Source organism: Physeter macrocephalus, chromosome 17 (genome assembly GCF_002837175.3).
Source record: "Physeter macrocephalus isolate SW-GA chromosome 17, ASM283717v5, whole genome shotgun sequence".
NCBI lineage: Eukaryota > Metazoa > Chordata > Mammalia > Artiodactyla > Physeteridae > Physeter > Physeter macrocephalus.
The window spans coordinates 29,187,587-29,200,833 of NC_041230.1; the positions used below are offsets into that span (position 1 = coordinate 29,187,587).

Here is a 13,247-nt window from a genome sequence, read left to right on the forward strand (position 1 = left end):
GCCCAGGATAATGCAGCTGGAGATGTGGTCAACCCAGGGCTTTCTGTGGTCCCTCCCTCCTCCCCCTCCCCCTCCCCCTCCTCCTCCCCCTCCTCCTCCTCCTTCTCCTTCTCCTCCTCCTTCTCCTCCTTCTCAGGGATCTCCACCAACAGGATCTGTTCGCCGGGATCCAGGCCTGGGCTCATGTGGATCCGCACCGAGTGCTCCTCGGGCCAGGCCGCACCCCCCTCTTCTCCCTCGGACCTCCCCTGGGATGCAGGTGGCAGAGAGCCTGGGGCCGGGGTCTCCGGGGCCGCGGGCTGTTTTGGGGTAGCTGATCCCGTCTCTCCCTCTGCGTCGTCCGAGCTCTTGGCCTGGAATTCAGAAAAAGTGACTCGTGAGGCAGAGGGGTCTTGGACACTTCCCAGTTCCCTCCTTCTTGGACCCCTGGGACCCCTGAGGAGGAAGACAGCGCGCTGAAATCTAATAGCTGGAAGGTTGGGCGGAGCTGCATCAGGGTTATGTGGTAGAAACAATGTATTGTGGGGAAGTTTAAGGATTAAAAGTCCCAGTAGGATGTGGTGAAGCTCTTTCGGATATGTTAGGTCTCTGTGGAGTTGCAGGGCTGGAAGCCTGAGTGAAGTTGCGAGTTCAAGGGCAGAGCCCCGTCAACGGTCACTGAGCTATTGAGGGAAGAGAGGCTGTGACCAGGAGGCAGCGCCACCAAAGCCTCTGCAGAGCTCAGCCGGCCTGCCCTGCCCAGTTAGCCGGGATGTGTACTCCCTGGTGAATGAGAAAAGCTCTAAGCAAATACTAAGGTAAAGGCTGATGAGGGCAGGAGCAGCTGTGGCCTGGCCCGTTTCCCGGAAGGTCTCAAAGATTGAGACACCGGCCCCCTCCCCACCGGGGGAAGAATGGGCTGGGTACCACTGGCATTAGGCTGAGCTGAGCCCCTGTGTCTGGAGACTTGGTGGGTACCTCCAACCTCCAGCCTGCGGGTTTCCCATGGATGGGGTTCCTGTGGGTAGAATTAGGGAATTGGGTGAAAACCCAAGCCTTTGTGGATACCCACGGCCCCTCCTGCTCTCTCTGATGCCATCTCTGCATGGGAGGAAACTGGGGAGGGAGCAGCCCCCAGAGCAGGAGGCCCAGTGGTCTGTAGGGAGTTTAAAGTGAGAGCAGTCAGCGTGCTTATGAGGAATAGAGAAGTCAGAGGCCGCTGAAGGAGGGGAATTGGGTGGGGTGGGGGGAGCCAAGACACTCCTAGATCCCACGGCAGCTCTGGGGACCTGCCGCTCCCTCTGTCTCCGCACTTCTGCATGTTTCGGTGCACCTGTTCCCCCCACCCCCGCCCCGCCCATCCACTGTCAACTCTGACAACACACTTCCAGGGCAGGATGCCCACATGGTGCCCATTATGGGATCTTCTTGAAGCATCCTGCTGTGAATGGAGCCAGAAGGGTCATGGGAAGTTTGATCACGTGCTTCACTGTGTTTAACATGCTTTTATAAAAGTATCCAAGGTACCCTGCTTCATCTCTGCTACCCCATGTGACAGCCAGGAGTAATCTGGGTCCCAGAAGGTCCTGGAGGAGATTCCCCAGGACACAGGGCTGGCAGTGACAGAGTCAGGATTTGGACCTGTGTCTATAGGCTGCTATTTAAGAGCTCCATGCACTCTGCCTTTCTGCCCCGGTTGTTCTAAAATTGCCTTTTTTGAGAACACACATGCAAATTTAATTCACATCTCCAAGCTGCCTGGGTGAACAGCTAACACTTAGAAGCAACAAATCCCATTTCAGATAAAACCTTTCACTGTACTGAGAACATTCTCGGAGGTCACGTTCACTCAGCCCCACACACCAGCCAGCACTAAAGACCCCAACTTGCCAGCTCGACCCTGCCCTTGACAGTTTGTGAGCCAGACAATCACATCTGTCCTCAATTTGGGGCCATCGGTGGATGCATCTGGAGAATGTCTTGGAACCCTGGGTGACTTTGGTGTCATTCCCCAACTCCTGCTGTCAAATGACCTCTGGATGGGTCTCCTGGACCAGCCTGGATTGAGACTGAGTTCACCAGGCTCCTTTGATTTCTGTCCTGTAGACTGCTGTCCCCTCCCTGCCACTGAGCTTCTGCCTAACCCCACCCCCACTCTCCCAGCAGCCTCCCTAAAGGACAGTCATGAACAACCATAATTAGTGCAATCATTCTAATTGGCATTCTTGGCACTTGTCACAGAAAAAAATCCCAGAACGAAGTTTAAAATTCCCTTTAGATTTAGGGGGTGGGGACAGTTGGCACCATGCCTGTCACCTTGGATTTTCCTTTCAGATCTTTTAAATTGTCACAGACACAACATTAAATATGAGAACATCACTGTGGTCTGGGGAGGGACATTCCCTGCCCACACCCACTGCTCCTACCTCTGCAGCAGCAGCCGGACGTCCATTTGGGGGAATGCGCCCACCCCAATCCCCACTCTCAGCCCAGGGATGGGCATATGAGCCAGTCCTCCCCAGAGCACCACGCTGAATGACTCAGGAACTGACATGTGACCCAATTCTGTCCAGTGACTATGAGCCCTGGGACTTTTTGCTGGAGCTACTGAGAAAGAGGTACTTTCTTTCTGTGGGAGTTCCTCAACCAGGAGGATGTGATCTTGGGGGATGTCCTCTTAAGCTCTTGGGGGCCTGCCTGGGAATGGAGCCATCCCCAAGGGAAGCAAAGGTGATAGAATGGCAGAACTCATCCTACTGGCATCGTTTGAACTTTTAGATCCAGCCTTGCCTGAACTTTTCAATGACTTGCTCCTATAAATTCCCTGTTTTTTCAAGCTAATTTGAGCTTGCACTGTCACTTGCATTTCTGTCACTTGCAACCAAATGAATCCTGACTGATAGGAAGAAGGAAAAATAGTCCCTAAAATGAAATGCGTGGGTCCCTAGGCCTTCTTCCTGGCACGTGGTTGAAATGGACCAGGTGGCTGTGTCTCCAACTGCCTTACCTGTTCCAGCACCTGCTGCTGTCTTGCAGCCGCCTCCAGCGCCGCCAGCTCCTTGAGTCGCGCCCTGAGGTGGGCAACCTTGCCACCTTTGGCCCCCTTGGCACCCATCTTTCCTGCTGCAGCCAGGGCGGCACTGAAGAGCTTGGGGGTGCCTGCCCGTGGAGGAAGGATGAGTACGCTCTCCTCCTTGGGCTTGTTGTTATTTCTCAGCATTCTCCTGAAAGAAAGCAGCGTCCACTAACATCACCGGCAAGCTCTGGGAGAGAATGAAGCCTCGTTGGTTCGGGCAGAGCCCTTTAGTTGAGTTGTGTGATGGCGTTTGTTTTGACTAACAGGTTTTGAGCTCCTTTTCTGAGCCCAGCACAGTGCTGTTTGAGGCATCACATCTCACTGAACAATCAGAACAACCATAATGATGTGGGTCTTATTGCCTGTACGTTATAGATGAGGCTCAGAGGGGTTGAGTGGCTTTTCTGAGGTCACACAGGAAATCATGCAGGATACTTTAGTATATGGAATCAGAAATAGGATGCCCAGATGAAAAAGAGCCCGAGCTTTCTGCTTCTCCTTCTTTTGCTTCCTTGTCATTTCACCATCATCACCATCACCAATGTGGACACAGGTGTCTGTATGTGTCAGGCTCTGTGCTCAGACCTGTACAGGCAGGCATTCTTTGGTGACCCCTGCCATCCCCCTTCTTGGTGTTCACACCTCTGTGTGACCCCCTCCCCTTGAGGGTAGTGGGACATGTGACTTGCTTTCAACCAGTGGAATACAGCAAGGGAGATCCAATGTCATTTTTGTGAATGTGTCACATAGGATTGTGGTCTCTGTCTTACAAGGAGACTCTCCCTTGCTGGCTGTGATGAAGCAAGCGGCCATTCTGGGAGACGCCTACATGGCAAGAACCTGAGGGCAGCCACTGGCCAATGACTAGCTAGGAACCGAAGCCCCCAGTCCCACAACCACAAGGAAGTGAATTCAGTCAACAACTATGGGACCTTGGAAGCAGATCCTTTCCCAGTCGAGACTTGAGATGAGACCCAGCTCTGGCCCACATCCTGATTACTGCCTTGTAGTGGATGCACCTAAGCTGTCCCCAGACTTCTGACACGTAGAAACTTGGAGATGATAAATATGCGTGGTTTTAAGCCACTCAATTTGCGGTGACATTGGTCCCAGCTCTGGCCCACATCCTGATTACTGCCTTGTAGTGGATGCACCTAAGCTGTCCCCAGACTTCTGACACGTAGAAACTTGGAGATGATAAATATGCGTGGTTTTAAGCCACTCAATTTGTGGTAACATTGTTACGCAGCAAGAGATAACTGATATGCACTTTAAGTCTCACAGTAATCCTTACAGGTAGGTCCTATTATTCTCCCTCATTTCAAATGAGGATGTGGATGTCCAGAGGGGCTGAGTAACTTTTCCAAGGGCACACAGCTAGGAAGTGGCAGAGCTGGAATTCAAACCCATGCCTTTGGCCCCAGCACCCCAGGTCTTAAGGATTACAAAGCAGTATCATGGTCATTATCTTCTTGGACGCTGACAATACTCCATGACGTGGAAAGGGCTGGGATTACTGTGCCTAGAAGGGTTGGGGAAACTGAGGCTCAGAATGGGAGGAATGACATGCCCAAGGTTACAGGAAGTGGCAGAGACAGAATTACAACCCAGATCCAATGCAATATACCACCCTGCTTCTCTAAATAAGGAGAGAATTTTCCATCAAAGAGAGCCCCAGCCTTTAATAAGGAATTCTTCGCACTACAAATACATGATGAGTGGTTTGGCTCAAGAACAAATGAGTTTCGCCTGCAGTCTAGCAGGTCTAGACGGCTAATTGGCAAATTCATTCATCAGGGTTCCGGCCAAACTTGTTTGTTTAAAAATGAGGCCATTACTGGCTGCTTATCTAATCAGAGGCAATGGATTTAAATTGTGCATATTGTTATTAATCGCTCAAGACTTACATTTTCGAGCTGGGGCTCCCCCAGGAGACCACAAACATGATAATTATCAGAGGCCTCTTCCAAGCCCAGCAATGTCACCTGTGTTATTTGAGTCCATAATTCACAGCACGGCAGTCCGTGGGAAGGCTCAGCGTGGTACTCAAATGACACGAAAGAACCATCTACGGGGCCTTTGCTGATCGCTAATGGCTATCTCTGTTTTGAAACACTGAACTGACTTCTGGGACAGTTCCAGATTGAGGAAATCTATCCTCATTTTCAGATGACCTGAGTTTCACTCTAATTACTGTATAATTCACCCCCGGAGAGAGTGGCATGCATGAGATCTTTTTGCCCCATTTCTTGGAGTGGCCAAGTCAGAGAGTGAAGTGTCTCACTTCTTTGGGGCCTCAGGTCCCCCATCTGTAAAGTGGGGAGCTTGGACAGAATCTCGGCAACTCACACATCCCCAGGCCCTGTGATTCTCAGACACATATCTCCTTGGATGGGCAGAGCTCATCTGTGATCCCCTGCCTCTCTCCTCAAGCTTGCCCGTCCAGAGAAGCAGCCTCTGATGAACCGTGCCATGGCCCACTGTGTGCATGGCCCACCAGCCCCTCCTCCTTCCTCTGGCTGCCTCACCCCAGCATACCGCAGGCAGGGCCAGGAGCAAGGCCTCCGCGGGATCCTGGCCGACTTGCTAAACCCACACCTAACCCAGCCGGAGGAATGGATGACAGCTGTGAGCGTGGCTTTTCTGAGCCATGTTCCTCTTGCAGGGGGCAGGAAGGCAGAGGGAGGGGAACCTGGTGCCTATTCTCAGACATAAGCAGTCAGTTCTCATTATCCGCGGCAGTTAAGTTCTGTAAAGTGTCTGCAGACGCGGAATTAGTGACTACTGAGCCATGGCTTCTGGGGGAAATACAGGATTCGGTTACGGTGAGCCTCTCGACACAACGTTTTCATCAACTGTTCATTACATAATCTTGTCTTGTGTGTGTTTCTATTTAAAGACATCTTATTTAATATACATCACTGATTTGTTTACAATCAAACAAATCGCTTGAGCTGTGAATGCACAGCCCTCTAACTCAGGCCTGTGTGGGGTGACACAGATAGCACTTCAGCACTACACCTGGGGCCATTTCAACAGCAAAATCACCAACAAAAATCACAAAAATGTGAAAAACATGCTACACATGGACCACACAAAGACACTTGTTTACAATATGAGTTGAAACAAGAAGGCAGACGGTCACCTTCTTCAACTTTAGCTGGGAACGTGCACTTTAGGTGACTCAAAATTCCGCCTCTGGGCACACGTCTGCGAGTGTCGTCTGCGTAAGCCTTTGAGTATTGATTTGGGGATTACAAATAAATTTAGTGAGTAGGCGAATTGCAAGTATGGAATCTGTGAATAATGAGGATTGACTATGCACCCTTGTCCCTCGGGACAGTAGGGGAAGTGGACAGACTTGGGGGAAAGATCAGGTAGACCAGCCATAGGAAAGGCCCCATGGCTTCTCTGAGAACAGCCAGGTAAGATGAATTACAGGACAGCTTCCTTCCCTGGGAGACCCCAACGCCTTGTCTATATTATGCTCTAAGGTTGACACTGCATCCACTCACCTGGGAGCTGCCAAAGGGATTCTGTAAAAACTTAAGTCACAGTAAGTCACTCCTCAGTGTAAAAGCCTGCATAGCTCCCATCTCCCTCAGAGTAAAAGCTAAAGCCATTGTGAGGCTTCCCCTACAAGGCCCTACCTAATCTCACCCCCTACACTGCTCCCATCCCATATCAAGCTACATTCATTTTCTTGTTGGTCTCCATGTAACACTGAGTCTGTGCCTCCTTGGGACCTTTGCACATGCTGTTCCCTCTGGCTGGAATGCTTTTCCCTGCAGGCAGTTCCCCAGCTCACTCCTTCACTCTGGCAGGTCTCAGTTGAAGTGGCACATCCTGAGAATAACTTTTCCTGACCAACTTATCTCACATAGCTCCCTCCATCACCTCTATCTCTTCATGTGGCTTTATGTTTCCTTATGGCCTTTATCCCCAGCTGACACATCACATAGTCATTCCTTTCTCCATTGTTGGCTTCCCCAACTAGAACGTAAGCTTTGTTTGCTCCCTCCTGCGTCCCCAGGGCCTCGAACTATCAGCTCAATAAATTATTGTGCTGTATGAACGGACATGGTGAGTTTGTTCCCTTTATCATGACCACTCTCTGTACAGCTTATTTATGGTGACTGAAGTGGAAAATATGAATATGTGATAAAAGGCAAGGGAGGAAATACCAGATAGGTGGATTAAAGAGGCTTTATCCCATGGGAAAATTATAGAGAGAATTTAATGGATAAAGAGGAACAATTATTATTATTAACATGTATTGAGCTCTCCTGTGTGCCAGGCCCCCTGCTAGAGACATTCACATACACTATTTTATTTAATCGTCTCCACAACAAAGTGATTACCCTTATTTTACAGTGGAGAAACTGAGACCAGAAAAGTAAAGTAACTTTTCCAAGGTCACACAGCCAGTACCACACATGGTCAGGACTTGAGCCCTATCAGCCTCCCAAGCCTATTGTGCATTTTCTACCACATCGTGCTGCTTCCATCACTCAATTTAAAACCTGATCTTAAGTGTTTGAAAGCAAAAAACTGCTTTTCTTAAAAATTACCTATTCCAGGGAATTCCCTAGCAGTCCAGTGGTTAGGATTCCAGGCTTTCACTGCTGGGGGCCCGAGTTCAATCCCTGGTTGGGGAACTAAGATCCCACAAACTGCGTGGCATGGCCAAAAAAAAATTACCTATTCCCCAGCAATACAAAATACAGATGCACAAGGTTATTCGTTGCAGTACAATTTATAATTGCAAAATATTGGAAATGGCCTAAATGCCCATTCAAAGGAATGCTTTGCAGTTGTCAAAAGGAATGAGGAAGCTGTCTGTGGACTCAGTGAATGTTTTCTGGGATTTCTCGTCACATGAGAAAAAGTCAAGTGCAAAAGAGAATCTGCAGTGTGCTATCCTTTGTGTAAGACAGAAAGGGAAATAAGCAAATATTCACAGATCTGCCTATTTTTGCAAAAGGAAACACAAGAAGAAAAAAGCAGAAACTAAGGAGATTAGATTCCTGTAAGGGGTGGGTGGCAACAGATGCGGGGGGTTGGGACTCTTGAGTGCACTGTTTTGTAGCCTTCTTCCACGTTCATGTTCTACATATTCAAAACACAAAAAATCAACAAGGGTCAGTGTGGGGGAACCCTGAAATGGAATGCAAACTGAAACACGTGAGCCTAGCTGTACTTCAAATGAACAGAACAACCACAGTAAAGGGAGAAAGACAGAGAACCAATCCAGATAACCTTGAACACAACACCTACATCATGGGTCCTCAGGCTAAAGACAGAAAGAACTGCTCTCTGCTTAGAAGGCTTTCTTCTTTCCAGTAGTATGAAATAGGAATTCTGGTGCTACTTTCTCTATATTGTAGGACTGAACAAATGAATCAATGTAATGAGGATAAAGGGAGTCAAATTTCTCAGTGTTGGTGAAGGAATTTACAAATAGGGAAAAGGAGATTAGAATGAACTCTGTGATGTTGGATCGAAAGTATTAGATAGGTGGAAATAGAGACAGAGATATACAGAGATATAGATAGACACAGACAAACAAATAGATGTTGATATATATGTATAGGTATGTGCATATACATATGTGTGTGTGTGTGTGTATATATATATTTGCATTTATACATACAGGTGTATATGTGGATGTATTTCCCAGCTCTGTCCACTGTGGAGGCCTAGTAACACCCCAGTAGCAATGAGAGCACTTAGTACTCATATCTTGGTTTCTAAAAACCATTCCCCTCTAAAAGGAATCAAGCCTCCTTGGAGAAATGGCCATTTCTAGGGATGCAGCAGGGAAAGTATAAGATGAATCTATGGCATCTTATTGTGCCTATAAGCAAAAAAGTGCTAAAATATAACAGGCATGTAACAAAAGTTCACTATATCCAGCCTAAAGAGGTGTCCAGTGGCCAATGTGGAACAATTTGAGCATGAAAATGACGATTGTAACAGGATATTCATGGAATACAGCAAATCCATACCATTATAAATAGATAAATGAATAATCAAATAAATGGGAAAGAAAAGAAAGTTCTTCCTTACAGTACATTGCTAGCTAATAAATGTAGAAAGCATGACAGAGTTAGAAAATCACCATTTTGCAACCATGATGGCAATCATTGCAAGGAACCTTCAGCGGAGGCTGAAAGTAGTGAGGTAAAGTGAGATAAGGAACAGGAAATCTACATCATCTCAAGGTGACTGGCCACTCATTACGTATTAATTTCAAAGGGAAAAATAGTAACTTGAGAGTGTGGAAACTTTAACCAAGTGATCAGAGTGAAAAATCATCAGAATAGGGAGAAAGCAGCCTCTCAATACACTGTACCGAGAAGGACACAACATCACTTCTGAGTAATTCCTGCCCAAAATGCAGAACCTGAAGGTAATGATGAGAAAACATATAAACTTAAATGGAGGGACATTCTACAGAATAACTGGCCTGTCCTCTTCAGAGAAGTCAAAATCATTGAAGATAGGAAAAGGTGAGGAACTTTAATCCCAGATCAAAGGAGACTAAAATGGCAACATCAGGCAGTGGGGGATCCAGGAATGGAAAAGAAAAGCTATAAAAGACACTATTGGGACGATTAACAAAATTTGACTGTGGATTAGGGATGAGATAACAGTATTGTTTCAATATTGAATTTCGTGATTTTTGAGAAAGGTACTACAGTTATGTAAAAGAAAGTCTGAGTCCTCAAGAAATGCACACTAAAGTATATATGGATTTCTTTTATCAAAAAAAAAAATGTACCTGGCCTTCTTCCGGAGCAACTTCTGAGACTCAGGATAATGCACCAAAATTTCATTCAGGTCATTCTTATCCAGAATGAAGAGGTTGGTAAACCCGTGGGCTATCACGTTAGCCGTGCGCCGGTTCCCGCCCCCAACAGCCAGCAAGCTGGGGCAGAGAAGGGAGGGAGGTGAGACCCTTAGGAGGTTGCAGTTTTGATCATACTAGCATCTTCATTTTCACCCCTGCCTGGAGCATCACGAAGGCCTCACACGGGTGAGAGCTGGGCCCACCTTGCCTATGTCAGCAGGTGCCAGTGCTGCATGCATAGCGGTTTCCTCAGACCCACCGAAGGGCCCTTGAGGACGTGGTCCCACCCACTAGCCATCCCCCCCTTCCCCAGCCTTTGCCGAGGTCCCCTTGTTTCACCCCGTTCTGACCTTATTTCTCCAAACACAGATCCAGCTTTCAGCGTCACCAGTACGGACTTCCCATCCGGGCCACCCAAGACCTGCACCTGCCCCGCCTGGATGATGTACATCTCCCGGCCTATCTCCCCCTGAAACAGAGAAGGGGGCGAGTCCCTCTGTCATCACCAAAAGCAACCACAGAAGCAGCACGGCTGGGCCCAGGCGCTGGTGGCACAGTGCAGAGGAACCTGGGCTGGGATCGAGCCCTCCTACCGACTTGGTATGTGGTGTAGAGATAGTCACTTCCCCTCCGGGGTCTCAGTCTCCCCACCTGTAGATTGCAGGATTACAGTGGGGAGTTAGTGGTGTGATGGAAAATGCTAGATAACGAGGCCCAGGTGTAGTGGTATTCGGTAAATTTCCAATTATACGCACCCATGGAGGGCCCAGATGCATGGAAAAGCTCACAGCGGTTCATACAATCAGCTGATACCTGCGCCTCCCCCATATCCTATCAGGAGCTTGGGAGGCATTTGCTTACTGAAATAAGAAAGATAACAGCTTTAATAGGAATGTCCGGCATTACCTAACGCTTTTCTGTGCCAGGCGCTGCTCTAAGTGCTTTATGTGACTGAGCCTATTTAGCCCTCGACAGCCCTCTGCGGTAGGAACTCTGCCCAAGGTCACAAAGTTAAGCAAAGCCGAGCCGGGATTTGAAAACAGCCAGTCTGGTTCCATGAACCCAGGGTTCATGGTTGTTATGAACCCCTGTTCATATGTTGAAATCCTAACCCCCGGCACCTCAGAATGTAACCTTATTTGGAACTAGGGTCATTACAGATGTAATTAGTTAAAAGAAGATGAGATCATACCGCAGTTGGGTGAGCCCCTAATCCAATAGGACTGGTGTCCTTATAAAGGGACATTTGGGCACAGAGACAGGCATAGAGGAAAGACAATGTGAAGAGGCACAGGGAGAAGGCAGTCATCTACAAGCCAGGAGAGAAGCCTGGAGCAGATCCTTTGCTCACAGCCCTCAGAAGGAACCTACCCCACTGACACTTGGATCTCGGACTTCTAGCCTCCAGAATTGTGAGACAATACAGTTCGGTCATTTAAGCCATTGCATTTGTGGTACTTTGTTATGGCAGCCCTAGCAGACTGATACAATGGTCTTAATCACAAATTAAACCAAATGAACGGATGAATGAATAGCTTGCTTCGGACTAGAATCAGAAATACCCAGTCTGCCAGCACCTTCCAATCCTCATGCCTTCACAGACCGGTGCCCTGGCCTGATACCTATCAGCCACACCTGGTGTGTGTAAAGGGAGAGAGACCAAAGACTGGTAAGTGGCTTATGCTTTTGATTTGGCTTATGCTTGTGACTCATTTGACAAATATTCCCTGGGCATCTCACACATGCATGGCCTTCTTAACAAAAAGGAAGAAAGTCTCGTTCCCCTGTTTCAGTGTCCAATTTGACATGGGGCTGAAGTGTGAGGGGCTGCAGAGCTCACCTAACCAGCCCAGTGGTGGTCCTGGGGTGGCCTCGGGTTGTCTCAACGAGACTGTCACAGCGCCAAACCTGTCAGCAGAGGGCGCCATTTACACATGTTCACCAAGTGTTCACTCCAGCTTCCACGGCACTTCCCAACAATCTGATTCATTTTTCCTCATCAGAGGTAAAGTCTACCTCACCCGCAAGGATATTAGCAACAGCAATGGCACCGACTCTGTGCCAGCCATGCTGCCAAACTCCCTATGCATATCTTCTTCAATTCTCACAATCACCCCATGAGGCAGATACTATCAATATCCCTACTTACCCATGAAAAGAGTCAGGCTCAGAGAGGGCAAGCCACTTCCCCAAGGCTGCACAGCTAGGAAGTGGCTCCAATGTCAAATCATTCTATTGTTCCCAAACTCTCTTGGCCGCTAAGGCTGCAGTTTTAAATTCTCAGCCATACCCTTGTCCCCATTCCCCCAGCTCTTTGCTTCCAGAAACTTCACTGTTATGCAGCATACAACTTGCAGATGGGGCCCTTCTGGGGCTGGGGGTTCCTGAGTCTCACAGGGGGTTCTTGGGCAATATTTTCACCCCTGTATACACACTAAGCCTTATTAACAGCTCTGAAATCTGCTTCCTGCTCCTCCACCCTGACTACTCACTCACCAAGTGACCTCGGTCTCACCTCGAATCCCCAAAAATGGGAGCAGAAGGGGCCTTAGACACTGTCTAGCCCTGGCATTCAAACCCAAATGAGTCCCAGGATCAGGTGGATGATGTAAAGGAGAGAAGGAGCCTGTGGGGCAGTGGAGAGTGGTGGGACCTGTGGCATCAGGAGAGGACGACATCCCCTTCAGGGCCAGCCCCTTCTCCACTCCACATGATTCTGGCTATTTGGGAAAGGGGGGGGGGGTCAATGCTAGCCGATTTTCTGTTTTCAGCCGGAAATCTGGATTTTTATGTGAAAACTTCCAGTTTTTTTTGGCAATGCTGAGCAGTTTGCGGGATCCTAGTTCCCTAACCAAGGACTGAACCCAGGTCACGGCAGTGAAAGCACCAAGTCCTAACCACTGGACCTCCAGGGAATTCCCAAAACCTTCCAATTTTTAAAGGTTGGAGACTAATTCAAAATTTTATTTTTAGATTAGGCCAAAAAAAAGAAGGAAAAGAAAAACCCATGAAACATCTGTGGGCTGGCTCCTACGCAAGGACCATTAGTTTGCAACCTCTGACCTATCCTACCCCTCCTCCAGCCCCATTTTCCTGACAGGAAGACCAAGACCCTGGAAGCAGGTCCATCTACACAGTCAAGACCCTGCCCCTCTTTACGCTCCTCACTTTCCTCTTCTATAAAGTGGGGCTCCTCGTCCTGGCCCCCATGGTCCCATGAAGAGGGAGCAAGGCCTGAGGCACATCTGAGTTCAGTGCCTCGAGCTGGACAGAGCCTCCTCGTGCCAAACAAGCCAGGAGCCCTGGGGTCAGCTCACCACACTCCTCCCCTCCTGGCAA

General features: G+C 48.5%; 1 protein-coding gene across 1 annotated transcript in view; it reads right to left on the minus strand.

Annotated features, from left to right (window-relative positions):
- CNGB1 (cyclic nucleotide gated channel subunit beta 1) overlaps positions 1-13,247 on the minus strand; it is a 71,420-nt gene that overhangs the window by 788 nt on the left and 57,385 nt on the right. Inside the window, exons 30-33 of the mRNA XM_055078912.1 lie at positions 10,259-10,377; positions 9,840-9,986; positions 2,987-3,203; positions 34-353 (exon numbers count right to left, since the gene is read on the minus strand). Of these exons, the coding sequence (XP_054934887.1) occupies positions 34-353; positions 2,987-3,203; positions 9,840-9,986; positions 10,259-10,377 (803 nt within the window). The remainder of the gene's footprint in view (positions 1-33; positions 354-2,986; positions 3,204-9,839; positions 9,987-10,258; positions 10,378-13,247) is intronic.